Source organism: Berghia stephanieae, chromosome 1 (assembly GCF_034508935.2).
Source record: "Berghia stephanieae isolate SIO BIC M18660-M18661 chromosome 1, UCSD_Bste_1.3, whole genome shotgun sequence".
Lineage (NCBI taxonomy): Eukaryota > Metazoa > Mollusca > Gastropoda > Nudibranchia > Aeolidiidae > Berghia > Berghia stephanieae.
The window spans coordinates 85457470-85475551 of NC_088360.1; the positions used below are offsets into that span (position 1 = coordinate 85457470).

At 31.8% G+C, this 18082-nt stretch overlaps 1 protein-coding gene across 2 annotated transcripts in view; it reads right to left on the minus strand.

The window, feature by feature from the left end:
* Window positions 1-18082, minus strand: part of LOC144960144 (ero1-like protein) — a 31763-nt gene that overhangs the window by 3638 nt on the left and 10043 nt on the right. The window contains exons 7-15 of one of the 2 annotated variants that reach the window (XM_078893132.1): window positions 17136-17256; window positions 15127-15173; window positions 14432-14461; window positions 6431-6523; window positions 3615-3784; window positions 2675-2751; window positions 2123-2192; window positions 918-1004; window positions 142-281 (exon numbers count right to left, since the gene is read on the minus strand). In XM_078893132.1, coding sequence (XP_078749258.1) covers window positions 142-281; window positions 918-1004; window positions 2123-2192; window positions 2675-2751; window positions 3615-3784; window positions 6431-6523; window positions 14432-14461; window positions 15127-15173; window positions 17136-17256 — 835 coding nt within the window. The remainder of the gene's footprint in view (window positions 1-141; window positions 282-917; window positions 1005-2122; window positions 2193-2674; window positions 2752-3614; window positions 3785-6430; window positions 6524-14431; window positions 14462-15126; window positions 15174-17135; window positions 17257-18082) is intronic. The other variant, XM_078893141.1, reaches the window with a different exon arrangement.

Sequence of the window (18082 nt, forward strand, 5' to 3'; positions counted from 1 at the left end):
AACCATTCGTTACCATATTTAAAATCCAAAATGATAAATTAAATCAATTTAACAAAATAAACGCTTATTTTCAAATGTCACATTGTTGCATGAATTTACATTGTAAGTGAATATGAATTATTTATTGAACATTAACATTACCTTCCAAAAGCATTGAATAAAGCTACAATTTCAGTTCGGGTCAACTGAAACTTTGCCTTGATATTTGCATTAACAGTAGAGTCTGGGGCCATGCTTTCTCCGGAGAAGAGAATTTTTAAAGCTGTACCCATTCCTAGAATCTGAAAAACAAGACACAATTTCACTATTAGCCTTATTTATAAAATAAATAAATCAGGATTTCCCTATTCTCTACTGAATATACAATTTGGTGACATATCTTAAATCATATGTTATGATAAGTTTTTAGACACATGCATTCTTCATGAAACGTTTTAATAAATCAAATTTTCCATATCTAAAAAAACATTGTATTCCCTTCCCCCCTCCCCAAAATAATTCTTTGTTTTTAAAAAAATTAAAATGTCAGTGAATTTAAGTCAAACGTGCCCTGCATATGAGGTAACGGTAGGCTATTCAGACATTGCGACCATGAGTCAAATATACAACACATCAGGATGATCAGATCTGTCAATATTACAGGTCTGAATATATCAAGTATCCCAATTGCTATTGATTGTGAAAAATTGTGTGACAAAGAACACTCTTAAAAGATAATGGATAAAAATCAAACCAGTTGATATTAAACATATTAAATATGACTTATTTTTCCAACAACACATTTCATTTGTAACTCATTGTCATTAACGGTAACAAAATACATATTGTAAATTTCCATTAAAAGATCAATAAAGCTAATCCTAATCTCATCTCATATCATATTTTTTAAATATTGATCAAAGAATTTACAGACCCACCTGTAATTTGCCCCATAATTTGCATTTATCACATCCAACACAATCCATGATCCTTGATATATTTCGGAAATGATGAACAAATTCCATCTGGAATCAAATAAAGTTTGCATTAAGTATTTGATAAAATTAATTAGAAAAAATTATAACTATGCCTTCTAGTGCAGCAGTTTCTGCTTAGGTGCAGGCAGCAAGAAAATGGGGCATAATAGCATTTCAGCAAAATACTCAATGAATTTCATACCGCCTCGGGTATTTGACCCATCATGTCTGGTCTTTAGAGCTACTTTCAATGCCTGCTTTACGACGTAATTTAAAGATGTTGCATTAAGACTTTATGACTTAATCGAAAAAGAAAATCAATTTTCCTCCTCTTCTATACTGAGCAAAGAACAAAGTTAGTATTTTTTTAGTCATCTTAAGACCCTTCCAATATCATCAACATCTATGTCTAATCTATAAATCTACTCTTGAGGTGAGTTCCTTAGGTGGGACAAAGTGAGACAAAAAGCTAGTATAGGCTCTTATTACTGTTGGTCAGGGACTCTGTGTAAAGCACTTTGAGCAAGATTAGTGGATATTGCACTTTATTAATGCTCTAGTTTTTTAAAAGGCGGTTTTGCGAGTTAGCAGACACAAGCCAGTCAACTGCCGTGCTCCTCACTCGACTACACATGATAAAAAAGTAAAATACCTTTGGCAGTCAACTGGTTTGTGAATGATTGTGCAACTCGCAGCACAACCTAAGCTAGCTTTTTGTATCACTTTGTCCCACCTAAGGAACAAATTTCTGTCTTCATGCCAAGTCAACAAAATTCACTTTAAGGATAAAACCAAAAAGTAACAAAGAATGTCTTTAAAATTTAAAACAAGTCATGACAACATTGCTGGTCATGCAATAATTCACTACACTCCTCAACATATAGACAGGCCAATTGATTGAATTGAACTGTGCAAGAATGACAAGCAAAACTGGGTCAAAAAGTCCATCAAAGGCTATAATTTTTTTTTAATGTATACAGTCAAAAGACTCGGCATTCAGATATATGAATTTGATAGAAAATATTGTTTCTTGGGAAACTAGGCACTCAAGAGAATCAGATATTAAACCAGCAGGCACTCGAGTGGAAATCACTATGCATCAACTTTTAAAAGAAAGAAAAGAAGAAAAATGATGGAATTGTTAATTTTACATAGGTTGAACTTACTTTCAGCTTCTTTGTCTGTTTTGAATTTCCTTTAAACAGTTGGCTCTCATCAAATTGGTCAGGAAATGACCTGAAATATAATGGCAGTGTCAATAAATACAGCCGAATTTCAATAATTCAGACTTTTGTCATCTTGAAATCTCTATAATCCAAACAAGTGAGATGAGGATGGAAATTTTTCTTCATTTGTAGGGGTTATTGATGAAAATGAACAAGAAACTTAATTCTATCTGCTTACTTTTCTCATTTCTGCGGCTGGATTCTAGGCTTTTATGAACTTACTTCAAAATGGACTGCAAATGACAACTGAATGAAAGGACTAATCAAAAGAATTTCATAAGTTTTGTATGTTGGACAACCTGCAAATTTAAGAAAATGAATTTGTATGTACAAGAGAGGTTGAAACCAATATTATTCTACACATTTATACAAGAGTAGTTTGACATCTAAAGCAAAACTCATAAAACAAATTCTATGGTCATCACACATTTTTCAAGCGACATCTCTTTGTCATGAACAAGTAGTTTTAAGTTATTCATCAGAAGTACTTACATAACAATGTCTAAGAATTGGTGAATTACATTTTGGATGTCAGCATCTTCCTCTGGATCACCGGTAAAATAGTTTTCCTGTGATACGAGAATATGAAAGATAAGTAAACTATATGTCAATTTATATGAAACAATCAAAGCACAATCTCATTCATCGACCAACCACTTTGACTCCATGATGTTTTAAAATATAATATGTTGTGGGGCAATATAAAACATAAACTGTCCATTTACACTTTTATATTTAAATCATAATCTATTATTTCAGTATACATTTTGTGGTGTTTTATTATATTTTTTTTGTTGCTTTTTTTTTTCTTGTCTGTTTGCTTTTAAAAAATATTTGTTGTTGTTGTTTCTAATCCAGAGGCCTTTGAATGTGAGCACTTTGATCCATTGCCATGTAATAGAATGTAGAATTATTTTCAAATTGTTTTGTTATATTGCAAAGGGTTCCTTTAAGATTTTAACATTCATGTTTATCATATAAATGATTAACTTCAGAGCAAATAACAGAATGGAAGATACTGATCGCTTGATTTTTGTTGAGTTTAGAGTTGTCAGATTGTTTTAATCATCTCTGTAATTTTGACAATAAAAACCTTTTCATCATAGTTTGGAATTCCATGTCAGAATGTCAGCATGGTGATCATCAATCCTAATTTCATGGCTTTTGTCAACCAAATCGTTGCTTATACTTTGATATTTAAAAAATCAATGTTTTGTGGTTTAACTAGAAAAAATATATCAACAATACATAACATGTATTTCATTTCAAACACTCCCGCCTCGCATTTTCCATAGTATGTCCAATAGAAGCCTTTTCTTTTATAAAATCTGAGAGTATGACCAAGTGGCTGATGAAGATTTAAAAATTTAAAACCAGTTACATTTTATTTTAATTTTATATTCACTAGGGTGATATGTAAACAGGTACTTACGGCTTTCAGGTATGGAGCAGCTTTTGCCAATGCTCTCAGTTCAATAAGGTAGGTAAAATAAAGGTTTTTCAACCTCTGAGGGCCTTGGTCATTTGTGAGATTCGGATCAAAGCGGCGTTGAAATTCTTCAAGGTTATGATCCCATACTCCAGGTCCAAAGGCTGTCTTGGCTGCAATAACAATGGGATTTGATAATGACTTTTTTTTTTTTTTTTGATTTGGGGCTTGTTTGTTTTGGTTTTTTTTTTTTTGTTTTTGGGGGAGGGGATTGTTGTTGTTTTTTGTTGTTTTTTTTTTCTTTTTTTTTTTTGGGGGGGGGGGGGGGGGGGGAGGGGAGAGACCAACTGTGACAATTTTAGTTCAATTCAGCACCAGAAATAGGAAAATAATACGATAGTAAAAACATTGCAGATAAACAGTGTGTCTATGGATGTCCCAATAGCTCAGTTGGTAAAACATTCGCATGGTAAGCAAATGTATCAATATCTATCAAGGATCCAGTCAAGGTTGTTTTTGGTTTTTTTTTTTTGTTTTTTAACCTTCTCTACACCCATCAATTAATGAATGGGTAGCTGAGTCTGCAAGATGTACTTTGCGATAGACTAGCATCCTATCAAAATGGTGGCAAATGTTTAACATTACAGAAACCAAGATAATCTCTGGCTCCATATGCCTTATGGATATGAAGGACTACTATATAAAGTTTGTGTTTAAAAGGACCAAAGAATAAATAAGAAAAAAAGGATTAAATCAAACGCAAAAGTTGATTCAAAGGCAAATGCAAAAGTAGATTCAAAGGCAATCATCTGTGTGTCTTGTCTCAAACTACCCGAAAGATCCACTTTGGCACCTGCACATGGCTGGGTGGCTAATGGCTCAGCTGGAAGTAAATGGACTTTTGTGACGTCCGATTTTGATTTGTTTTGTTTTTTCTGACTTCTGTGTCAAATGATTGTCCAAGCAATGATTGGTCAGTAGGATTAACATCTAATCCAAATGGTACAATGGAATTGCTATTTTCTAATTAATACAACAGAAACTGGAATAAGAACAACTGCAGTGCTGCCAACCCTGGCCAATGAAAATGTGTACAATGGAGAGCCAAAATGAGTAAGATTTTGAAAAAAATGTGTACAATCCTGCAAAAACGATAACAAGCGCTAAATTGTATGATGGGCAATTAGACCATACAAGCAATATTATAATTGATAAATTAATCTGTCAATTGCTTAGGAACCCATCTTGCGCTGACTTTTCTGTAGCCAAGTTCATCAAATACAATTCTATGGGCAGAAGTTTCCGAAATTTCAAGACTACTTGCGATTTCATGAAGTTTCAACCTCCTGTCTTGACGAATAAGCTCATCAACTTGCTTCACATTGTCTTCTGACGTCGCAGTTATCGAACGCCCTCTCCCTTCCCTGTCTGTCAAGTCGGAATGGCGGGCTTCAAACAAATTACACCAGTGATAGACTTGTGTACGGCTTATAACATGCTCACCATATACACTCGGAAGTTCTTTATGAATTTCGGTAGGATTCAGACTTTTGGCTTTCAAAAAACGTAGGACAGCTCTGATTTCCTCCTTTGACCAAGTTTCAAGGTGGGCCGCCATCTTTAAAATCGTCTAGAAATTCATTGTGCAAAATGATGCACTTCATAATTTCTGGGAATATCCGTAAGGAAATAAGGAATATCATGTCGTTTACATAATTTAAAAATCTCCACTGGTTGCTGAGCAATGGGCATTTTTCTTTTATTTCTGAAAGAGCCCTCGTACATTAACCTCACAATATGATTTACTTGGCAGCTAAAAGACAAATCTGAATCAATAAATACACCCAAATTTCGAACAACCTTGGCAGTTTCAATTACACTATTTCCTAAAATGATTGATTCACACTCTACATATTAAAGAATATTGGCCTAGCAATAAAGATTATTTTAGTTTTACTACCATTAAGTTTTAGTCTGTTCAGTTCCATCCAAGTTTTCGATTTAACAAAGCAAGATTGGAAACATTCAATGGAAAGATGTAAATGTTCGTAGGTTGCCGAGTTAAAAGATTTGACTATCATGAGTTAAAAGATTTGACTATCATCTGCATAAAATTGACAATGTAGATTAAAACCAGAAATAATTGATATACGAGATTTCATGTACATTGTAAAAAGAACTGGACCCAATACTGATCCCCGTGGCACACTAAATTTCAGAAGATGATCAGATGACTTGATATTATTAACCACAACAATCTGTCAACCATTCGTTAAATAAGATTTGAGCCATTTCAACGCCAATCCCTTGATATCAAAAAGACGTTCAATCCTGGCTGCCAATAAGGGTATGCTCAAATGCTTATAAAATGCATATCAAGACTTTTTTTAAACTAACCAAATGCTGTAGAAATTTTGTTAGCATATTCAAAAAAGTTATGATATTCGTCAAATCAAATCGATTTGATTGTATCCCAAAATCTGTTTCTTGAATAGTATTACAAATACATTCACAGATCAGAAACAATGCTATGATTGTAAAAAATATGATGCAATTCATTTTTAAGAAAAACAAATCAAATTGTTAAATTCAATTTAAATTTAATATATGAAGAGATAAGATCAAATTTGAAAGCTAAAGACTTTGAAAACGTGATGTTTAAGCCTAAATAACCGATTTCATTTTATATAGAGAGCTCTAAAAAAATTCAAACTTTTACTTTTTTTTAAACAAAAAATTAGAAATCTGTGATCTCAAACCGAGCCTAGTTGAATAAAAACATCATTACTTTTAGAAACTTTTCTTTCTAGAACAGTTACCTGGAAATAAGTATTGATCACATAGATGAATGTTGATGCTTGTGTGGAGTCCTGATATCAATCGGTAAAATGTTCTTTTCTCCAAGCACATGGCTGTAAAAATAAAAAAGTCAGAGCAAATTTCTCATTGAGGATAAAAGCAACAGCAATAAAAGAGGTTTTTGACAAAGGATATATTTATTTTCTCCAAAATTGAAGATGGCATTGGTAAGTAGACGTACTTTAATATCAAATAATAACAAATATTTATTTTAGGGTTAGTACTTTAGTTCGAGGTTTTTTAAATTTTAGGTGGGTTTTTTTGCTTGATCTCTTAGGAAATTATATTAAAATCTACTGCTTAAGGAAAGTACAAACCCATCTTATTCAAAGACGAAAATTAAGAAAAGGATTAACATATGTACAATGCAATTAAATAAAAATTGCTTAAGTTGTTCTTTTTAAATAGAGAGAAAACTATTCGATCAAAACCAGCATTGAAGTATAGTATCCTTTGGTTAAGATGTATAAGAATACATTATTTCTTTTTTTTTTTAATGATTCATTAGGAAAAAAAATCTCCAGTTTTTGTCCCATGGAATAATTGATAGAAAATCAACAGTATTGCTTAATTTGTCATCTTTTTAAATATTCAGACAGAAGGGACGTCCTTAAATTGACAAGTGAAAAATACTAATGTTTAATTAACAATTCAAATAAGAGTAGCGGTTAATAAATTTCAAAATCCGAGGAACCTGTATAAAGCTTGGGTAGTATAAATCATAGCTTAAAGACATTGTAACTATAGGTAATTCATTTAATCAGATTTCTACATAACCCTCAATATATTCATGTATGTTATTTTTTTTTTCTTTTCAAAAACAATTTTATAGAACTTCAAAAAGCAAATTTTTGAGAAATAATAATATTAAAGGAAGGATCAGGCACCGGATTAAAATATAACAAAGAAAACGTCATAGAATGCTGAGAGAGAAAAATAAAACGAGAATTATCCTTTTAAATATAAAATAGTAAACTCAATAAACATCATGAGACATTTTTTTTAGATAACTGTTATTTGTTTATTTGCTGATGTTGGTTTTTTTTTTTTTTTGTTTTTTTGTTTTTTTTGGGTTTATTTTTTGTTTGTATTTTTTCTTTTCTCTTTTGGTGGGGATTGTTTTGTAGTTTTGTAGTTTTTTTGGGGTTTTTTTGTTGTTGGTTTATCTTTTTCATTTTCTTAGCATTGCAGTTCATACCAAGTCTTCAGTTATTAGACAAATCTTTGCAAGCTAACTCTCTTTCAATAAATGATGTCCATGAATACTGAATCTGAAAAAAACTTTACCACTTTTCTGCCATAAACTTTGGAATTCTTATAAAACATAAAAAGGGGTGCATACAAACAAAACATACCATAAAACAAAGACAAATATCCGTAAAAGAAATAATTGACATGCTCAATCACCACATACTCTCTTCCCAAAGGTAACAGAGCATGAATTCATCAATAGACAGAACAAAACACAAAATGGAAAACTATTAAATTGAAGCATGCTTTCTTAAGCACCCGATATTTCAAAGCACATATTTCTGTTGGATTCAGCAAGAAACTGAAAAGCAAAGTTCACGGGATAAAAGGAAAAATTCAGAAACTATAATGTATCAACTATTCAATGTAATCATAATCAAGTTTTCAAGGGGACTCTTTTTGCCTATTTACTAATTCACTAAAATAACAAATTGTTCATGGTAAATAATTGGCAAAAATGAAGGATGAAAATTGAAATAAAAAATAAATGTGTCTTTCAACAAGGGAAAAGTCAATACTCATCTCACTAATTTGTAAAACAATGGCTTAAGTACTGGATTCAAAGAAAAATCAATATCATGACCTTTTCTATAATTATTTAATTACAGTATTTTTGTTTACTTCAAATTTGTCATCAGTGGAATGATCACATGTTCATAGTTAATTTCTTGATTTATGAAGTTTCCCAAATTTGTCAATGGCAGAAAATCAATTCAGCTCTCTGTCTGATCGATAATTTGACAGGCAGATGAATCGAGTCCAAGATCAAGAACTTGACGCATTCCTGCCTATGAAGGTGAGAAAGGATAAGACATCCACCTCGTCACTATCTATAAGCACATACTTGCGCATGTGCTTTGGCCCACAATGTGGGCAGAGTTGATAAAGGCTGAATCCCAGCAAACCAACATCAAATTTAAAAAGTCTTAAGTCTCCAATTTCAGTCTTTCTTCAGTTAGATAGAGTTCATCAACAGAGGACTGTGATCAATCTAGGTAAAGGACATTTTGAAATAAAACCACTACTGCTTGTGGAAAGTTCTGGATGACAAAAAGCCATGGTAGCACAATCGTAGAAAACAGCAAGTTGAAGTCGTAGTCTGCATGCCTAAAAACTTAAAGACACACAACCCAACCTCCAAATGAATCAGTGACAGCCAAATTCTTGATATGGTGTGAAGTTAGTGGAATCACACTGGATGAATGGTGTGCTGGGCTTAAAGCATTACAGGTCCATCCAAGCAATCTGGTAATACCTTGTCCTTTTCAGGAACCAGGATGAATGGAACAAGGAAAAAGGAGACTGGGCAATTCTTGCTGCAACAAAAATACATTACTAAAAGAAGAAAAGGCATATGTAAAACAAAAGTAGTCTGACTGACAGATGAAGGTGCCAAATCTATTATACAAGCGCTATAACCTAAAAGATCAACTTATGTCAAAATGACCCTTCTCCACCTAAAACAAATGACCAGAACATGTGTGGATTTTAGGGCATGCTGGAATACTAGCAAAACAAGAAGCTAACATGGACCGTGTTGAAGAGCAAGAAACTGTCATCAAAATGCCTCAATCTAAAAAGAAGAATTGTCATGTTCAAAAATCAACCACAACTATGTAAAAATTTAAAACGGTAGCTCTTGTTATGCCCATATAATTCCTAACAAAAATGTTTAAAATGATGGGATAAAAGTAACAATGGCCAAATTCAGCCAGGAACATTATATCAGAAATAAAAACCAAATTAACTGCATTGCCGCAGTCCAAAAATAAGAACGAGTGTCTAAAGGTTGCATTTTGCATTCATCATGTTTAAGAAATTTGTCCACCAATGTGACCGAGGGAAATATACACTGTGAAGTATTTAGTGCTCAGCATAAATAATTATATTGTAAATACTTCAAAAGAAGTTGAAGCGTGAATCTACAGGAGTGCTTGATGATATTAATATGATCTATTCTCTCAAATCATTTTATGGCCTGCAGTGCTGAATCATCCTGCAGCTTCTTTGAAGCATGCTTTTAAATGTCACTTGTTCTCCCTAAATGACAACAATTCACCATTTAACAGTTCAAACCTGAAGGAGTAACGAGTTGAAAGTATGCCATAGGCCTTGAAAAATGAAGTGAAAAAATCAGATGATGATTTGTAAACAGAATACTTTTCTTTTTATATCCTCTATTCTAATACAAGTGGTGGCCAATGTGGCCGATAATTTTCTTTCTCCATTTTTCTTTCAGGCAATGTCACATAGTTTGTTGTCTCTTAATCATATTATTTCAACAATATTGCAAAGTGTAGAATATAAAATAGAAATTTATAACCTTGAACCTTATTATATATATATATCAAAACAGGAATTATGAAAGCAAAATAAAATATAACAAAAAACAAAAAGAAAAAAAAAGAACAAAACAAAACAAAAATGGCAGGATACAAACTCACAATCAACACCTGTGAAAAAAAATTATATAATGAAAAATAAATGTCTTAAAAATAGCCACAGAATATAAATTTTCGCAATAAGTAAATAGGTCAAACACTTCAACATATAAAAATTCTATGGATTTGTTGTATTTTAAACAGTAGTATTATACAACTTGCATCCAAAGGTTTTATATCAATTATTCTATATCTAACAAAACACCTACCTGTTGAATTGCAGATAGTTAAATACATGTGGGTTTGCAGTTATTTTCTTTTAAAGATGGCAACATTAGTCATATTAATATATCTAATGTTTCATTAGAGACTTAGAAGTAAATGTGATTTATTTCTTTTCCCTGGTGGCAACTTGCAATTTACAAACAACACCAGTGTTAACCGACCGGCACTCCAATGTATTCTCTCTTATACAATATTTACAAATACCTAACAGCAATATTTCATACTGACACCCAACTACAATCTCAACTTATTTACAATAATTCTAAATATGTCTCATTTGTAGTTTAACTGTTTAAAATGCAAGGCAAATAGATTGGAATTAATACGTTTATCTAAATAAGTACATTGAAAATATTAAGAACATTGTCCTATCACAAACTGGAATCTTGAATAAATACATCATAGTATCAACAAGTTGAATATTTATCTTTCTTTTTTTTAAATAAGAGACAAATATATGGAAGACTATTTTGTCATATTTGATAAATACGAAAATCTCACTTAAATCAAATTGATGGAAAGCTGATATTATATGAATTTCGCAATGAGCAAATTATGTTTTTAATAAACTTTTTTTCTTTTTTTTTTCACTTTTAGATGTCAGAAAAACTTTATTAAAATCCTTGATGTACATTTATCTAAATTAATATCAATCAGTTACTGCTTTTTCATCCAATATCACTGTTTTGTCTTTGCAATGATTGGGTCATAATTCATGCCATAAAAAGTATGACTTCACTCCATCACGCATTAGACATTTGGATAAATAAATCTGAATGTTTCACTTTAAATAGTATATAAATTTAGCACCAAAGAGGTCAGCAAACCATCTGTACATCAAATATACCGCAGTAAAATGTTCAAATCTTTCATCATAACAATATTATCATAAGTACAAGCCAATGTAGAAGGACAAGAAAAAGAGGACACCAATATTGTAAAAACATCTCAACAATATGAAGAAATTAATAAAATATACGAATGAAACAGATACAAGATACTTTGCACGGCTTTTACAACAAATTCTTCTCTTATTTATCCTCTAAGAAAGAGTGAGAAAAGGGTTGCTCAGAAATTGAATTTGACATATTACAAAATGTAAAATTGAAAATAAAATAAAAATACTTCATGACATTTATGCACCAGTACACAATAAATAAAGTAATAAATTACCTTCTGTAAAACCAGCTATACACAGATTAGATAGCCAAAGGAAAATGTCAATATGACTATATAGGTTTATTATAGATAAGGAAGGTAAAATAAATGCTATGGTTTCAACCAAATGAAATAAATTTAGCATGCTGATCTACTATGTGAAAATTATTATATGTACCTAAAATAAACTGCTTAAAAGTTTATTTTGAGATATGACAATTGTTCATTCCTTTGACAACATTACACCGTTTCCAAGGGCATAAAATAAATAAATAAATCTGTAAGAGGACACATTCTGCTTGGAAGCCATACCAACAAAATGTAAAAACCTAGATCTCAACTTAAATGCTGCATAGGGATATGTATACTTAAAAAAAAAAAATTCATTTCTTTTACACTCAATAGAAAATGTTTGGGAGTCCTGATAGCGAAGTAGATTGAGCACTCACCTCACAATTAAAGGAATCTGTCTTGATAATAAGATATAGTCGAGATTTGTTCTGCCTCCACCCCCTGTCCACCCAGTAGTGATTGGGGAGCTGGTTCTTTTAAGGTGGAAAGTACTTTGAAATAGACTAGCATCTTATCAAAAGGGTAGCAAGCACTATAGAAACCTGGACAAATTCTGGATCAAAGGGTCTTATGGTTCTGAAGAACCACTTACAAAATCTTGTCTAAACTGAATATACTTTGGTTTATTTGAAAAATGAGGTCATTGTATCATGGAACATATTTTTTAAATTTAAAAACATTAAGCCAAAACACTTAGAATAAGAAATATTTAGTGGGAGCTTAAAAATTTTAAGATTTCTGGGGAATTCCATTTTTTTTTAAAATTGTGATCTTAAATCATAGTTGAATTGTCTGTAGACTTTTTAAAAAGTACATATCAAATGCGAATATCCGCAGGTTTGCTGTGTTATTTAAGGGAACAGAATTGTATTTGCTATGAGCTAGTTTAAGCAAATTCGATTTGGACTACGCTTGACTGAAAAGTCTTGACACCTATTGAATATTTCCAATTGTATTAAACTCACAAGTATAAACTATATATCAAACTGTGCATAATTTATTCTTCTCTTAGGTCACCAAATTTTGTTTAGCTACTATTTCTTGATTTTAATTTATCTTATTTGCAAGAACACCTATCCAACATGTCAGTTGAAGAAATCAAACAAAAAATTATGTAAGGAAACAATGCTGTGATTGAGTTCCTTACTTAAGAGAGATGTGCACTCATAAACAGTTATAAACGGCTGAAACATATTTATGGTAACTCGTGTGTTGGTGGGTATTGCTTTATTGGAACTGATGCTGTATCTACCAACATTAACGACTAGGCTCGGAATTTTCATCCAAAAAGTGCATCGATCACAGCAAATCAACAACAAAAATTGACGACCTTAATCAAGCCAATCCCGGATAATAATAAGATCAGATACTTTGAAAAGCCTTGGACTTTCACAGGGAAGGGGTAGTTGTATAGTTCAAGAAATCCTGGGCTCCAGAAAGGTATGTGCTCATTGGATACTGAGAATGTTTACACAGACACAAGAAAAGAGGAAGTTTTCTTGAAGTCGTATAACATCCCCCTTATACTTCAGATTTAGCTCCAAAAGACTTTTTCTTTGTCTTAAGACTTAAAAGACATCTGAAGGGAGCAAATTTTGGCAGTGATGGCGAGGTGCAGGCAAATGTGACTCGATGGTATTGAAGTTTGCCATGTGAATTCCTCTTCGACGCTGTGCAATAACTGGTGCATCATTGCCGGCTGTGTGGATGGGAACTGTGACAATATTGAAATCTAAAATGATCAACGGAAAGGACAAGGACTAAGCTTTGTTTTGATGCTTTTGTCAATATGATATCTATTATAGTTTTGAAAATACAAGAGCAGCGTCAAGACTTTTCAGATTACCCTTGTATATAAGACTTTGTTAACTTGAAATATTACTTGGCAAGAGAAAATATATCAAAGAGAGAAAGTATTTGGATTGACTTAGGGACAAGCCAGCATGTTGGGAAATTTGTGCACGAGATCAGTGAAATATCAAAATCTATGATTTTTTTTTTAAAACTGGAAGTCATTAAATGAATTCAAATTCATATATTTGGAATAATAGGAAGATAAAATGAAGTGAAAATTAATCAAAGGGGAGTGCAGTTCCTCAAATGTAATTTCAGTTAATATAGGTGAACAAAATAAATAAATCTGAAAGTCTGGTTCAAGCCTTGATGAGAAATCACACGAGGGAGACTGAACATTTGTAAAAATGAGTACAAAAATCGACCTTTGTAATTCTTAAATAGTTGACTTTCGTCATGTTTCACAAGATTAACTATAAATATTAAAATAATATTCCAAAGAACTGTTAATAATCAAAAGTTAAATCATTGCCTCTGTCTAGTTAAAGAAACAAAACAATTGTTTATAAATCTTAGAGTTATAATGCGCAATATTTCATACCACTTTTCTTTTATTTTTTATCAAATTTTTTTCGTTGTTTGTTCACCCCATATAGTATTGTTTAATTACATCCACAACATTTTCATTATGACAAGTCATTAGGCTTTTAAGCAAATACTGTATTCTGATAATATTAGTGATATCCATTTCATTACAACGAAAATAAAGTTTGAATTTTAAAAAAGGCTAAAAGAAATGCAAAGTTAGTTTGCTCATGGATAACCGATCCAAAAAAAAAAATACTCTAAAATAATTTCTGATCATAACCTACAAAAAAAACAATTATAAAACTGAGTTAGATACTAAACGAAAGGAAATCTTTAATGCTGGGATTTAAAAAAATTAAAGGATTCTCTATGTTGATTATGTACGTAGTATCCCCTCAATTCTTTTGTTTTAGCTTTTCAATCTTGTATTACCTGGCAAACCACTACCCAAGACTTCCATATCTGTAAAACATAAATGCAATCATTACACCTGCTTCACCTATACCCAAAGTAAAAAACCTCCACACTGAGAATAGAGCTGTGAGGAATAAAATCATAAGCATATTTTCATTTATAGACATAGCAACTACGAACGAAAGGTGATGTCCAAATGGATAGGCTTATTATCTCTCTGTATGTAAAGAACAGTTGTTATTTCATTGAATTACAATAAAAAAGACTACTGAACACAGCTTTCTACCATCTGAATCCATCAATATCTGAGGCAAAATTTTTACACTAAAATAAGAAAAATATGTATGGTGGATTTAGACAGGTTTAGCCATAATTGAAAATGTTTTTTAATGATAGCATTAAATAGATATTAGCTGCCAAAGTTTAGTAAATTTGTTTTCCTTGCTCTATAGATTTTCATTTGCTAAATTTTCATTAAATATCGTCCTGAAATCTACTTTACAGTAATAATATTTTTTTAAAAAACAAACTGGAGGCAAACACGAGTTATAAACTCAACACTATTCTCTTCCACATCATCACTCACTAATTCAACAGACAATAATCAATATTTCAGCCATATACATAATGCCGTTAGAAAAGCAAAATTTCAGAAATGACAACTCCCAGATCTATATTTGGGTAAATATAAAAGCAGATTTTGACTAACTTACATGATTCAAGTGACATTTTTTCTCCATAACCAAAGTTCTTTCCTGGTCTGAAACAATAAAAAATATTATTATTTTTATTAAAAAGTAAAAGTTTACCAATCACAAACAGGTTCTTGAAACAAGACTTTTGACAAAGTGATAAAAAATTATGACCATTAATAAAGGGCCTTAGTGAAATGAGTGCCTCACAGAAATATGCTGGGGTTTTGTTTGACATTTTTATGTGTCCTTTTTCTTTCTTTCTTTTTAAAATTATTTTTACACCTTTTTTTTTCTATTGTTGGACATAAGTAAAAAGCTAACAAGGACAATAAAAAGTTATAATTGCCCATATCATCAGCATTGCTCAGATATAGACTAAGTTTCTGTGCTGAAGAACATTATATGGCTCTACATTTGCTTAATTAAATTAAGGTAAGTGTAATTCAATAAAAATAAATGTGTTTGTTTGTTCCAGATGTTTTTCATGCTGTTTTAAACATTTTGTTTGGGTTTTTGTTTGTTTGTTTGCTGTTCTTTTTAGTTTAATGGCACTTGTGAAACCCTTGAGTCATACGTACAGGAAAAAAAGGAGGCTATAATTATACGATTGATGGCAGAATGAATGCATCTGTATTGCAGTATATCAGTGACGAGAAAAGGACAGTGTATAGACCACATGACAGTTATATCTATTAAAAGACTACAGTTGAATTAGAGGCTCTACCAATATCCCATTCAACATTGAAACTTCAATGGGGATTTTGAAAATAAAATAAAAAACAACACAAAAATATTTTTTTTAAAGTTCCAGATAAAACTTTATTTCAGCTTAGGCCAGTTAAACGGAACACTGTTTCCTCCAAGGAATGAGATAAATGGAAGAGAGGGCAATTAATGAGGTCTGGAGTTGACTACCAGAATTGCCATAAAATTCTTTAAATAACAATACTTTCTACTTCGAAAATCAATTATCCTAATTACCTTTTTGGGAATTGAACCCCCCCCCCCCCCTAACATAACTTCAAAATCACTAAGTCACTGAACTCCTGATAATTGATAGAGTTGTGATGTAAACGTTTCTTTTTTTTTTTAATTGGAAAAAAAGAAATGCTACTTCAGCAGTGGTTCGACTGTCACTTGATCGAATCAGAAAATTTATGATAAATTACCAATTAGAAATTATTGTTTTGTTGAAATTTTGCATTGTACATAGCGTAATCAAGGTTGTTTTTGCATAATGAATACACCAAAAGCACAATTTTAGGGTGTTGATAAATAATTATCTCAAGAGGAGTGGATTTGTGTTTGTCTGTGTGTGTGTTAGAGAGAGAGAGAGAGAGAGAGAGAGAGAGAGAGAGAGAGAGAGAGAGAGAGAGAGAGGGGGGGGGGTGGTAGGGTTTGACTTTTTTCAATCTTCAAAATACTAAAATACAATGACCAATTTTATTTCTTTAAATCTTGAGATTGAGCTTTTTATATAGAACAATATCCACTAAATGTGCTCAGAGTGCTTTACACGGGATTCCTGGCCAACAGCAACACTTAACATATAGGAAAAGACATGACACTGTTAGGCGAGGCGATATTACAATTTTTTTCCAACAGAAACCACGCTTTTAATGACCAGGTACTCATTCTACACCTGAGGAGGATGAAATAATGTGAGTAAAGAGCCTCCTCCAAGGACTCAATTATGCATCGCTCAGAGGCGAGTGTCATACTACTAGACCACATAGCCACAAATCTGACGTTTATAAGAGGTGACATGACACAGGGGTATGTTATTCATTTTGTACCCAGTAGGTATTGAGCTCAACTCCCTGCTGTGCAGTATGGCCTTAAGTCAAACGACTCGTGCTCACTTTAAGGCTCTGCACTGCACTTAATGCCTTGGATATTCCTGATTTCCCTGGGAATAGACCATAAAACAACTTTACTGTTGAGGGTGAAGAAAGAAAATTTTATTTTGATTTGACAATGAAGTAATGAATGATAATTTAACATAAAAGATAAAAAATCAAACATACTTGAAGCAGTTTTCCTCATATATCGATCTCCATATGCGCTGAGGGGAAGATCCTTTGTAGCCTGTATACCTCTCTGGATTTAGCAAGAGATCAACATATTCCAAACCATTGGAATGTTCATCTGGAAAAAAAAAAGATGTATTTTATTTCATCATATTGCGTCTTGGAACTTGGAAAATGTGAATAATAAAAAATAATAATCCATAAAAAAAACCCCAGAGATATTGTGGACAAGATATATATCTAAAAAAATACCCACATTTAAAAAAAAAATTTAATAATTTTTTTTTAAAGATTTTTTTTCCTCTGAAAATTCCCAAATTTCAAGATTTAAAAACCTGTCAGTAATCAGCCATACAATCAAAACCATACGCCCTATCTCTAAAAGCTTGGGTAATTTTTTAGATAATAGGATATAAACTTTAGTTTTTGAGCCTTTGTCTTTTTAAAAATTCAAGATGTCTGCTAAACAATTTTGGTTTCTATGGTAACGGATGATTTTTTCAATTCATATTTTCTATTTTTAAAGTCCTTATGCCACTTGCTATCAAGTACAATACGTTTCATCAAAATAAGTGTAAAAGGGTAGATTTTAGTTTATTAACCCCCTTATATGCAATCTCAATTGTCTTGAGACAAACTTTTCAATAATCTTCAATTTAAATAGAAAAATCAAAACAGACCGACATTTTAAAATTCATTTGGAGAAAGATTTCAAAACTGGAATAACAATAGCATATTTGCAACAATGGAAATCAATGTATCCAGAATTACAAATCCGAAAGCTCAGATGGTAGAGAGAGCATTTGCCTCATATACAAAGGTAACAGTAGTGATCCTGGATGCCGTCAATATTTGTTCTGACCCCTCTGACCAACAAACAATGTATGGGTATGTTAGATAAGGCATAAAGTACTTTGTAATAGGCCAGAGTCCAACCCATAAAA